The sequence below is a fragment of the Vairimorpha necatrix genome, chromosome 12 (assembly GCF_036630325.1).
Source record: "Vairimorpha necatrix chromosome 12, complete sequence".
NCBI lineage: Eukaryota > Fungi > Microsporidia > Nosematidae > Vairimorpha > Vairimorpha necatrix.
Genome location: NC_088827.1, coordinates 164,644 through 177,368, shown reverse-complemented (window position 1 = coordinate 177,368; position 12,725 = coordinate 164,644). Strand labels below are relative to the sequence as shown.

The 12,725-nt window shown below is 30.1% G+C and overlaps 8 protein-coding genes across 8 annotated transcripts; 7 read left to right on the top strand and 1 right to left on the bottom strand.

The window, feature by feature from the left end:
- Window positions 1-2,079: 2,079 nt before the first annotated feature.
- Window positions 2,080-3,579, top strand: VNE69_12053 (proline-tRNA ligase (PARS1); the record flags this gene model as incomplete). Its single annotated transcript, XM_065475141.1, has 1 exon — window positions 2,080-3,579. One exon carries the CDS (start codon window positions 2,080-2,082, stop codon window positions 3,577-3,579), a length of 1,500 nt encoding a protein of 499 aa, XP_065331213.1.
- Window positions 3,580-3,700: 121 nt separating this feature from the next.
- VNE69_12052 (crossover junction endonuclease MUS81) lies at window positions 3,701-5,275 on the top strand (the record flags this gene model as incomplete). The annotated part of the gene is made up of 1 exon (XM_065475140.1): window positions 3,701-5,275. The coding sequence occupies one exon, from the start codon at window positions 3,701-3,703 to the stop codon at window positions 5,273-5,275; it is 1,575 nt and encodes a 524-aa protein (XP_065331212.1).
- Window positions 5,276-5,390: 115 nt separating this feature from the next.
- Window positions 5,391-7,043, bottom strand: VNE69_12051 (ribosome biogenesis protein TSR1; the record flags this gene model as incomplete). Its single annotated transcript, XM_065475139.1, has 1 exon — window positions 5,391-7,043. The coding sequence occupies one exon, from the start codon at window positions 7,041-7,043 to the stop codon at window positions 5,391-5,393; it is 1,653 nt and encodes a 550-aa protein (XP_065331211.1).
- A 126-nt stretch (window positions 7,044-7,169) lies between these two features.
- VNE69_12050 (casein kinase II subunit alpha (CSK21)) lies at window positions 7,170-8,123 on the top strand (the record flags this gene model as incomplete). Its single annotated transcript, XM_065475138.1, has 1 exon — window positions 7,170-8,123. One exon carries the CDS (start codon window positions 7,170-7,172, stop codon window positions 8,121-8,123), a length of 954 nt encoding a protein of 317 aa, XP_065331210.1.
- Window positions 8,124-8,160: 37 nt separating this feature from the next.
- Window positions 8,161-8,376, top strand: VNE69_12049 (ubiquitin-like protein; the record flags this gene model as incomplete). Its single annotated transcript, XM_065475137.1, has 1 exon — window positions 8,161-8,376. The coding sequence occupies one exon, from the start codon at window positions 8,161-8,163 to the stop codon at window positions 8,374-8,376; it is 216 nt and encodes a 71-aa protein (XP_065331209.1).
- A 133-nt stretch (window positions 8,377-8,509) lies between these two features.
- VNE69_12048 (WD40 repeat domain-containing protein) lies at window positions 8,510-9,808 on the top strand (the record flags this gene model as incomplete). The annotated part of the gene is made up of 1 exon (XM_065475136.1): window positions 8,510-9,808. The coding sequence occupies one exon, from the start codon at window positions 8,510-8,512 to the stop codon at window positions 9,806-9,808; it is 1,299 nt and encodes a 432-aa protein (XP_065331208.1).
- A 156-nt stretch (window positions 9,809-9,964) lies between these two features.
- Window positions 9,965-11,131, top strand: VNE69_12047 (WD40 repeat domain-containing protein; the record flags this gene model as incomplete). Its single annotated transcript, XM_065475135.1, has 1 exon — window positions 9,965-11,131. One exon carries the CDS (start codon window positions 9,965-9,967, stop codon window positions 11,129-11,131), a length of 1,167 nt encoding a protein of 388 aa, XP_065331207.1.
- Window positions 11,132-11,296: 165 nt separating this feature from the next.
- VNE69_12046 (Rab GDP-dissociation inhibitor (GDI1)) lies at window positions 11,297-12,580 on the top strand (the record flags this gene model as incomplete). Its single annotated transcript, XM_065475134.1, has 1 exon — window positions 11,297-12,580. One exon carries the CDS (start codon window positions 11,297-11,299, stop codon window positions 12,578-12,580), a length of 1,284 nt encoding a protein of 427 aa, XP_065331206.1.
- Window positions 12,581-12,725: the final 145 nt, after the last annotated feature.

Below are 12,725 nucleotides of genomic sequence, written 5' to 3'. Positions count from 1 at the left end.
AAGAAAACCGATATGCAATATTGTAATATGAACAAACGCTTTAAATTAATTTCATATATGGATTAAAGGTTATGCACAAAAAATATGGTGCATGTTATAATGAAATTTTTTTTTGCGGATTTCTGATATTTTAAATAAGGCGTAAAAATTTAGTAAAATTTTATTATTTGATGGACTTAGTAAATCATTAAATTTTGCTTGTCTATGAATTACAGCAATGTTTTTTGCATTTCAAACTCGAAATCATGTTTAAAATTAAAAATATTATAATTCGAGCAAAACATCGTCTAAAAATTGAATTTTTAAAAGCACCATTATTTTGTATGAAAATTTCGATTCGATTTTATTACAAGCTTTTTCTTTTTTATTTGATATAAATAGTACCGTGGTTTCCAGGTTAAGAGATCCTCCCATAGAAGAGACCATGGATCTTTTCTATTGATATAAAATATTTGAAATTTCTTTTCATTTTTTTTCTAAATTTACCCCATGAAAAAAAAAGCGTACACTCTTAAAGAAAAATTAGTAGGATTACAAAGATTACGTGAAAACAATGGGAATATAAGTATGACTGCTCTAGAGTTGCAGATTACTAGGAAAATGCTTCGTGATTGGAAAAAGGCCGAAGTCCAAATGATCAGCCAAAGCAACATTAAAAATACTAAAAGAATGCGTGCCGGTACTTCTACCAAATGGCCTCCTCTTGAAAAAATGTTGGTGGATTGGGTGAATGTAGAGCGAGGTGAAAAGAAGCGAATTATTTTAACTTTTAATATTAGAGGTAAGGCTTTTGAAATAGCAGAGAAGTTGTCCATTACAGATTTTAAGGCAAGTATGAGTTGGTTGATGGGGTTAAAAAGAAGAAATCATTTTTCATTTAAAAAAATAACATCTTTTGGACAGGAAGACAACAGAAGGCCTTAGGAGATTAAATAAACCGTGTTGAATTATTTTGGAGCCTTTAATCATAAATTTAACTTTTGGGCAGCCAAACAGTGGTGTAAAATATGGATGAAACTCCTATGTACATTGATATGATGCAATCGCGGACATTATTATTCCTCAGTGAAAAAAACACTGAAGTATATACAACTGGAAATCTGAAGACTAAAATTTTCGTCGTTATTGCTATTTCCTCAGAAGGTACTGTTTTAAGGGGAATGGCCATTTTAAAAGACCTTAAAAAACCGCCAAAATGCTTTGTGCCAAATAATATTATTGTAGCTACATCTGAATCGGGGAACATGGATCAATATCTGGTGTTATTATGGATTCGAGCATGTTTTAACAAATATGGGCCATTTGAAAATAAAAAAAAATCTTATTCTTGAAGCCTATAAATCTCATTATACTGGAAAAGTTAGGAAGGTGTTGCTAATAATAACATTGAACCCGTTTTAATTTCCCCCAAAAACTACGTCTTATTTACAACCATTAGATGTTTTGATAAATTCTTCATTTAAGGCCGAATTAAAAAGAAAATGGCAGGAATGGTTTGCAAACGGGTTAAAGGAATATACAAATAAAGGTTAAATGCGTAGACCGAGCTGGGAATATATTTTGAATTCAATAGCGGATGCATTAAAAAAATAACTCCTGAAATGGCTTCTAAGGCTTTTAGATCGTGTGAAACAGATTCAATTTTTCTTGAAAACAACACTTTAAATTTAAACAATAAACTTCAAGATGTTCTTTATTGTGCTAAAATTGAAGACGAAGGCCTAGACTGTGGAATTCATTTGAAGATCACATAGAAATACAAAGGTTTATTATAATAAAGGGTTCATTTTTTTTAATTAATTTTTTTACCATTTGGCTGGAGGTGGATCTCTTATATGGGTGGACCTCTTATACTAGTATAATAATTTCTTTTTATAAAGTCGCAAAATTCGACTTTTGGGGGTGGATCTCTTAACCCGGTACATATGCTAAACAGAATAAATTTGTACAAAAAACATATTACAACAAAAAATGTTAAGATAATTTTTCAAGTAAAACTCAACTAATCTTTATAGTTTTATAAAACATATCAATCAAAAAGATTTAAGAATCTTTATTACATTTTTTTTCCGCCCTAAAATGAGCAAACAAAAATTTGGCTTAACAGTAAAAAAATCTGAAAATTTTTCAACTTGGTACACTCAAGTTTTGGACAAAGGAGAATTTCTTGACTATTACGACGTAAAGGGTTGTTATATTCTCAGACCCAATGGACAATTTATATGGTCAGAAATTAGGAGATGGTTCACTAATGAAATAGAAAAAATTAATGTTGAAGAATATTCTTTCCCGATGCTAATTCCTAAAGCTTTTTTAGAGAAAGAGGCCTCTCACATTTCTGATTTCTCACCTGAAGTGGCTTGGATCACAAAATGCGGGGATGAAGTTTTACACGAACCAGTAGCAATTAGGCCGACTTCAGAAACTGTCATATATCCTTCATTTGCGAAATGGATCAGCAGTCACAGAGATTTGCCTTTGAAAATTAATCAATGGTGCAATATTTTGAGATGGGAATTGCGAGGCACGACACCTTTGATCAGAAGTAAAGAATTTTTATGGCAAGAAGGTCATACGGCCCATCTGAAGAAATCAGACGCTGACGAAGAAGTCTTGTATGTTTTAGATTTGTATTATAGAATCTATAAGGAATTATTAGCAGTGCCTGTCATCAAGGGAATTAAAACTGAGAATGAGAAGTTTGCCGGAGCTGATTATTCCACTACAGTAGAGGGGTTTATTCCTCAAGTAGGCAGAGGAATACAAGCAGCCACTTCTCATCATTTGGGCCAAACTTTCAGTCAGATGTTTGACGTCAAGGCTCAAATAGACGACAATAGCTCGGAATTTGTGTATCAGAATTCATGGGGCTTTACTACCAGATCTTTGGGTATAGCAGTCATGATTCATTCAGATGATAAAGGTCTTGTTTTGCCACCAAGAGTGGCCAAGACACAAGTGATAATCATTCCTTGTGGTATAAAAACAAAGACTAAAGATGAAGACAAGAAGAAATTAATAAATGTAGTTGAAAAAATCAAGAGACAACTATTGTCTGCAAATATTAGGGCACAGGTAGACAGTAGAGACAATATTACTGTAGGATATAAATACAACCACTGGGAACTTAAAGGAGTCCCTTTGAGATTTACAATTGGACCCGAAGAATTGGAAAAAAAAGAAATCTGTGTTTACAAAAGAAACACGGGGGAGAAATCTCAAGTACAATATAACGAAGACATTGCCAACATAACAAGTAAATTACTTGATGAAATACAGAAAGAATTATACGACAAGGCTTTAGTAGAACAAAATAGCAAAATAAAATACGTCAAAGATTTCCCAGAATTTATCAAATTTTTAGATAATAATTTTTTACTGATGACGCCGTGGTGCGAGAAATCGGAATGTGAGGAAGAAATAAAAAAACGAAGTACGAAATATGAAGATGGGAAAATTTTATTAGCAGGGGCGAAGTCTCTGTGCATTCCATTTGAATCTAAAGAATTTAATAATGAGACATGTATAATTTGTAATGGTACATGTAAAAGATACACTTTATTTGGTAGAAGTTATTAAAAAAAAAAAAACTTTTTTATATAATTTTTATAATATAAACTTATCTTATTGATGTTTTTTATGTTTAAGACTGCTCTTGTAATTTTTATAAATATTTGATTTGTAAAATTTTCCCCCTAGAATGTTAGTTAATAAAATTATAATTACAAAAATTAAAAGTCTCTTAGAAGCTGCCACTAAAGCAAAATTAAAAAGTAAATTTATTTACAAGAAAATTCTAGACGAATTTACTAAATTTAATAAACCTATTATATCTAAAACACAAATAAAGAATATTCCTAATGTAGGGACAAAAACTTTAGAATTACTTTGTGAACACATAGAAACAGAACTTAAAAAAGTAACAAATAACTTAGAAGATTTAGAAAAATACAAATTATTTTTTCAGGTCAAAGATTACAACGAACTAAAAGAAAAATTTTTAGAGAGCGAAAAAAAAAATTTTGAAGAAAGCGAAAATAAAAAATATGTTGAAATTTCTCATTTTGATGAAGATTTTTTCATAAGTGATATAACTGGTTCAGATATAGAAATGGTTACTATTGATTTCAAAAAAGATTGTTTATCTTTTTCACAACCGAATCCAAACTTAAATGAGGATTACAAAGTAAAAGCCAATAAAGTCAAATTAGTAGAAGATAAAAAAAATTTTAACAATATAAAAAATTCACCTCTAGCCAAAAAGAAACAATTAAAAAAATATATTCCGGGGTATAAAACCGGACCATATGCAATTTTAAAAGCTCTTTGGCTTGAAAATGGCATTTCTAAACATAAAATAATCCAAATTGCTAAAAATTATTCTACAACCGAATTCGACCTTACGTCTCGAAATTCCGCCTGGTCGGGAATGAAAACACTAATTGATAAAAATTTTGTGTATAAAGAATCAGGATCAAAAAAATATTTTATTACGGAAGAAGGTCTGACTACAGCAAACAAGTTATTTTTTGACACTTCTATAATAAAAAACACAGACACAGAAGTTACTCTTCTTATAGATTCTAGAGAAATCAAAAATAGGAATTTTAGATCTTTTTTCCAAGGATATTTCGAAAACACAGGCGTAAATTTCGAGACTCGCCAATTAGAAGTTGGCGATTTCGCTTGGATTCAAAATGAAATGATTTGTGATTTTATTGTTGAACGCAAATGTGGTTCCGATTTTGTAAGTAGTATAACTGACGGAAGATATAAAGAGCAAAAAAATAGACTTAGAGATACAGGAATAACAAATATTTATTATTTGGTAGAAAATCTAAAAATTTCAGATTTTAAAAATATTTCATATGAGACTGGATGTCAATCTCTGACTACTACAAAATTAGAAGGAATGACTGTTATTGAGACTGATGATATTAAAGAAAGTGCGACTGTTATAGAAAATATCCACAATAGAGTCAAAAATGTACAAGATGGGAATTATAAAATGAGTTATGGTAGTTTTATAGAAAAAGGAAGTAAAAATAAGAATATGAGTGTAAATAAAATGCTTTTTTATGCCTTTTCTGGTATTTATGGGATTAATAATGAGAAGGCAAGATTGTTGACTGAACATTTTAAAACATTTAAAAATTTTTATACGATAAGTTTGAGTAAAAATTTACGAACAGAGTTAGTGAATTCAGGAATTAATCTTAGTAAAAGAAATATAGACGATATTATACATTTTATGTGCAAAGACACGTCTAACTGATAAAAATAAACGATGTATAAAATTATTTCAAGTTATATGGCACGATTAAATATAAAATAATTGAGAACATATTGATACAACTAATAAAAATGTTGACTTTTTTTAAAAATGTAATTTATTTATTGCTAAAATCTTCTAAGAAAGCTCTCTTATATAAAGACATAAATATTTTATCATTCGAGGCTATAGGATGCGAGAAATAAGCTTTAAATGCTCCATGCACTCCCAAAGGTTTCTTAATAAATCCATGTGATCTTCCATTTTTGGTGTATAATTTTATATCTTTGTAATATAAAACTTCTTCTTTACTGTAGAACATTCTCTTTACAGTACAAGATCTTTTATGAATTTTAATAGGTAAGCCTTTTAAAACAACTTCGTCGTACAATTTTCTATCTTTGATTTCTAAATGGACTGCCATCAATAAAAATGTCTCTCTTGAGATTTCTCTAAGCGGATTATGATAAAACACTAAAATTTTGTGTATATCAAAAGCCAAGGGAGCTATAAAGGTTATTACGCCCGTGTCCAGTAATTCTTCTCGTTTATATAAATTTTGGTTATTTGACTTTGTAATCGTCGGCGTGACTTCCAAGATCTTATGACCCATGTCTACAAAAATCTTCTCGCCAGTTTTCAGTTCGGCTCCTTGGAAAGAATAATTGTGGACTGTATTGAATTCTTCAAATTCATAGTGACCAAACATTACAAAAATATTATCAGAAATATTTTCTGTAACTCTTATGACGATTTCTAAAAATTGATTATCAGGAATGACACTTTGTCTTTTCGTTATCATTTTTTTCACATGTTTAAAGTCTTGAAAAAATAATAAATTTTTATAATATTCAGGATATTTGTCAGTTGGCAAATCACATGTCGAAATATTTCTAATTCCTTTATATTCTGAATATTTGTCTATTAAAGACGGATATTCTTCTTTTTCCTGTGAATAATCTTCATAATCTTCTTCATTTTCGTCTTCATTGATTTCTGACTCGGGCTCAAAATCACTCTCGTCATAATCTTCGATTTCCATTTCATTGTCTTGAAAATCTTGTACAGTAACAAATTCACTTTTATTTTCATCTGACATTCCTAATTCTTGTCCTTTATAAATCCTATCTCCTTTAATTTCTACTATTTCTCCATTATATTTGCCATTAATAGTTACTTTATCCGACACTGGACCTTTTTTCATAAAACCTTTGACTGTAAAAAGATTTTCGCTTTCTTTAGATACGGAAAACGGAACCATAAAAGGACGAGACGATATTTTTGACGGATTAATTTTTAAGATACACAAAAAATCTAGCAGATTTTTTAGTTCGACAATTTTTTGTTCTGGTAAAAATTTTGCGACAAATTTTTTACATCCATTTAGAAATTTTTTATTTAAAACGACAAATAAACAAGTCGGCAAATGTCTTTTTACTAATAAAAGTGTTTTTTCGCATATCTTACCCGTATTGACTACACACACTACAATATCAGAAGTTCTAGTTATATAAGAAGTCTCAATATCTGAAAAATTAGTTGTATCAATAAACATAAAATTTTGTTTTTTCTGTTTATTGTAATACATATTTGTAGATTGATTATCTAAAAATTCTTCTTTTATTTTTGTCATATCGCCGCCCAAGTCAACAAAGCTTACAATTTTGTATGGTCCATGTTCTGACTTATAAATATCTGTTGATTTCTGTTTTATTTCCTGTTTGTGATCATTTTTCATTTTATTTCTGTTTCTTTTATCTTTGATTTTCATTTTTGTGGGAAAAAAATCTAAAAGAAAATTATTTTTTTTTTTTTTCAGTTAGTAAATAAATAACGGTAAATTGAATTTATAAATTAAGGAGTTAACAGTATTGTTTATTTTTTATATGACCCTCCTATGTTGAAATCCACACCAAGAGAAAATAAAGAAGTAAATGAAGTAAATCCAGAATCATATTATAATTATGAAGAATATAAAATTAAAACTGGCAATATTGATAAATACAAAATAGCTTTTAGACTAGGCAGAGGCAAATATTCAGAGGTATTTGAAGGTCGGACTGACAATGATAGAGTGGTCATTAAATTACTAAAACCAGTACGAGAGTCTAAAATCAATAGAGAAATTTTAATACTTAAAAATCTAAACCATGACAATATCATCAAACTTGAGGATGTTGTAATGGACAAGGATTCATCAACATATTCACTTATATTTAAATATATAAAACACGATGACACAATAAAACTTTTTGAGACTTTTGACATTAACGACATTAGATTTTATTCTAGACAAATATTAAAAGCACTGAGTTACGCACACTCTAGGGGGATAATGCACAGAGACATTAAACCTCACAATATAATCATCAATCAGAAAGAAAAAAAATTATTATTAATTGATTGGGGATTAGCAGAATTTTATCACCCCAATAAAGATTATAGTGTCAGAGTAGCATCGAGATATTATAAAAGTCCCGAGTTACTCTTAAACTATCCTTATTATAATTATTCCTTAGACATTTGGTCCTTTGGGTGTGTATTTGCCGAGATGATGTACAAAAAAAGACCGTTATTTAAGGGGGAAGACAATAACGACCAATTATTAAAAATAGCGAAATGTCTAGGAAGGGAAGATTTAGAAACTTACAGCCAGAAATATGACATAGACATTTTTAATGGGGGCGAAGTGCCTTCTAGCAGAATCGATTTTGAAGATTTTTTGATGGTAAAAAGTAAGGATTATAAATTGGCAGTAGATTTACTAAACAAAATACTTGTATATGATCATATTGACAGATACACTGCTGATGAATGTTTAAATCATCCATTTTTCAATAAAACCGAATAAATAAATTTTTTTAATTTTTTTTCAATCTCACCCCTTTATGATTATAAATCTCAAAGTGTTGTGCAATGGAAGTTTTTATATAAAAGTTGATGATTCAATTACAGTCAAAGAACTTCACGAAATGATATCTGAAAAAATAAAAACAAAAAAATTTTATTTACGAAAAGAAAATAAAAAATTACTTGACATGTTAGATTTGAATACTTATGAATTTACTCAAAATGATTGTGTAGAACTTGTTTACATCAAATAAAACTTATACCATAAAATTTTACTTAAATTAAATATTTCCGTATAAAACATATAGTCTTTTCTATAATAATAATTTAACTAAATATTGACCGTTATAAAATTAATACTAAATTCTTTACCCTCAAATTAAAAAAATGTCCAAAAAATTAATCAACGAAAAAATAAAAAATGAGAAAAAACTAGCAAAGGCTGCTGCAAATGAAGCCATTTTACATGAAATGTTAAATGCTGAAGAAAATGGGTTTATAGACACACAAGACAAAATAAAAACAACTGAATTAAATCAACAATATATTAAAAATAATGTAAGCCAAAAAGTTAAAGAAATGTGTTTTAGTTTGGATATAAAAAATGGTCCAATTTTTTGTAAATACACAAGAGACGGAAGATTTCTAAATATTCGCAATAAAAATGGGTATTTTTCATCACTTGATACACACAAAATGAATCTTTTTTTCGAAGCTGATGTCGAAGATACAGTTTTTGATTCTACGTATCTTCATAATGAAGATTTTATTGCACTTGCACAAACAAATTGTGTATTTATTTACAATAAACAAGGTGTAGAAGTACACGCAGTTCGGGAAAATTCAAATGTAAAAAATTTAGAATTTCTTCCGTACCATTTTTTGTTAGTTTCGACTTCTTCAGATGGATTTTTAAGATATCAAGACACTACTAATGGGAGATTTGTTAGTTCATATTTTATAAAAGATAAAAATATAAAATCTTTAAAGCAAAACAAAGCTACGGCTGTTGTTTACACTGGCCACAAAAACGGGGTAGTTTCGCTTTGGACACCAAATTGTAAGAATCCGATTACTAAAGTCTTATGTCATAAAATAGGTATTTCTAATATAGAAATTGAAAGATCTGGTACTTACATGTACACGACCAGTATAGATTCGAGTATTAAAGTATGGGACATTAGAAAGTTGTACAAACCAGTGAATACTGTAAAATCGGCGGGAAATTTTACGACGACTTCTCTAAGTCAGAGATCAATTTTGGCCGCCGCGTATGGAGACAAAATACACATTTTCAATAATCTGAGCACTGCCAATAAAAAAGACGTTTCTTATTTAAAACACAGAGAAGTTGGTAAAAATATTTCTAGTTTACAATTTAAGAATTACGAAGATATTTTGACAATTGGTCATAGTAAAGGTGTCAGTAATATTATTGTACCTGGATCGGGAGATCCCACATATGACACGTTTGAAGATTCGCCGTTTATTACTACGAGACAGAAACAAGATAGAGAAGTTAATATGCTTCTTGATAAAATTCCACATACTCTGATAGGTAAAGATATTTTTAGTGTAAAAGAAAAAACGATAGAGAAATTAAGAAAGCCTAAAATCAAATATGAAGAAGAAGACGATAAATTGAAGAAAGTACTTAGTAAATACCTAAACAACCCAACAAATTAAAACAAAATTTATTTTAAAAAAGACAAAGCAAAATTGTAAAAAAAAAAAAAATTAAAAATTTTAATACAATAAAAACGCTACTGCATCAAATTCTTCTTCACAAAGATACATTTTTATAAAAGAAAATTAAATAATTACAATCCGATTTTGACCCTTATGAATATTAAAGACATTGTCAATGTTCGATTTGAAAATCCAAAATTCAAATTTGACGGTAAACGTATGCGAGTTCTTCAAGAGCGAAAAGTCGTAGACTGGAGCTCTGCAATAATTTTACAAATGAAAACACGATCTTTAGACTCAATTTCTATAAATCCAAATTATCAATTAAATAATCAGTTAATAAATTTAAAATCTCCTGACCAGTGTTACAATGATCTTTCATATGCGATCACGTCCAAGTTTGAACATCTCAGTATGAATAAAGTCCGCTCTCCTGTCCACGTGGTCAGATGGACGCCTGATGGAAGAAGGTGTATGAGTGGCACAGCGACTGGGGAATTTTCATTATGGAATGGATACGGGTATAATTTCGAGACTATTTTGCAGGCTCACGAATCTTCTATTCGTACAATGTGTTGGTCGCATTCTGGGAAGTTTCTAGTTTCCGCTGACAATCTCGGGATCGTGAAATATTGGCACCCGTCTATGAACAATATTCAAGTTTTTCAAGGACACGACGAGCCTATCAGAGACATAAGCTTTTCAGCTAATGACTCGAAATTTTGCACTGCTTCTGATGATTCGACTATAAAAATCTGGGATTCTAATGATTCGAGATGCGAGTCAGTCTTGTCTGGACACAATTGGGATGTCAGAAATGCTCAATGGCACAAATATAAAAGTTTAATAGCCAGCGCAGGAAAAGATAATTTGATTAAGTTTTGGGATCCCAGAGCAGCTAGTGAGTTATACACTCTTCATTCTCATAAGAGTACCCTTTTAGCTCTCAAGTGGTCTCTTACGGGTAATTATCTACTGACGGGTGGTAAAGACCAAGTAGTCAGGATTTTTGATATTAGAAATATGAAAGAAGCGTATTCTCATAAAGATCATAGAAAAGAAATAACTTCTCTTGCTATACATCCCATTATTCCTGATTATTTCGTAAGTGGATGCGGGGATGGTACAATTTATCATTGGCAAATGTTCAATGAGACGCCTATGGAAGTTGTTACTAATGGACATGAGTTTACTATTTGGTCAATGGAATGGCATCCTGTAGGCCACACTTTGGCCTCGGGGTCTATGGACAACACAGTGAGATTTTGGATTAGACCGAGACCTGATGATGGGAAGATTGTAAATGAAGAAGATAACTAAATTAAAAGTACTTAATTAATAACTGACAATTTAGATTAACCTTAAAAGTCATAACTGACAAATAAGATTGACTTAAAATAAATGAGTTTTCAATATAAAAATTTGCTGTTTTTTATTTACTTTTCTGAAACTGTAAATATTTATAGTTTTCTCTTTCCCCTAACAATGGAGTCTAAACATTTCGATTTTATAATTTTGGGCTCTGGTTTTGTAGAAAGTACTTTGGCCAGTATTCTTTCTAATAATAACAAATCAGTCATGATTATAGACAGAAATGATGTGTACGGCGCAGAACTGGCCACTTTACAATACAAACAATTAGAAGATTATTTCGGGACAAATTCGTATGACAAAGATTTATTAAAATTCGACAGAGATTTCTGTATCGATTTAACTCCTAAACTTCTACTGGCAGATTCTGATGTAGTAAAATTAATGATTAAATACAAAATTGACGAAGCACTAGAATTTGTCAATATACCCGGTTCATTCGTATACAAAAACAAACTGCACAGTGTGCCATGCAATGAGTCACAGTCACTTAAGACGGGACTAGTAGGATTTTGGGAGAAATACCATGTCATGAAATTTTTCTGGGATGTCAAAGCCTACGGAGGCAACCCGGAAACTTACAAATTCCAGAATACGATGAGAGAAGAATTCGAAAAATACGGCTTGAGTAAAGACGTGCAAGAATTTATTGGCCACGCTATTGCTCTAAATCTGGATGATAAATATTTAGAAAGACATCCTAAAGAGACATTTGATAAAATATGTTTATATGTCAAATCTCTAATGTCTTTTCAGAGTACTCTAAAGTCTCCGTATATTTATCCAAAATACGGTATCTCTGGTATTATCCAAGGCTTCGTCAGAAATGCCTGCATTCACAACGCGGAAGTGATGCTAAGAGCCGAGATCAAAGATATTGATACTAATACTAACACTATAAAAGTTGTAGAACCAGTAGATAAAAAAGAGATGTGTTTTACTGCTGATAAAATAATATCAGATCAGAGTTATATACAAAGACATAGTAGCTCATATGAAGTTATAAGAGGTATTTGTATACTAGAAGGCGAATCTGAAATAACAAAAAAGGCGCCTGCGTCTCAAGTCATCTTTCTGAAATCTGAGTATAAAAGACAAAATGATATGTTTATGGTGATATTGGGGAAAGAAGAAGAAGCCACGCCTGATAATTACAAAGTCGCGATAATTAGCACAGTAAAAGAGACAGATAATCCTGAGAAAGAATTGGAGCCTGTTTTATCAAAATTGGGAAATATTAAGAAGAAGTTTATTGAAGTAAGGAATGTTTATAAGACAGAAGATTTGAAGAATATTTATTTTACGAAGGGAGTTGATGAGTCGACACATTTTGAGTCACTTTATGAGGAAGTAAGAGAAATGTGTAATAAATTGGGAATAAAACTGGAATATAATTAAAAATTATTTGGTTAAGTTTTAGATACTTTTTATTGAACTTATAATATCGAGCTAATAAAATTTTAAATCAAATTTTTTAAATCGGATAAAATTTTTTAGCATTTTATATATAAAATCTCAATATAAACAGTTTTATATGATGTGT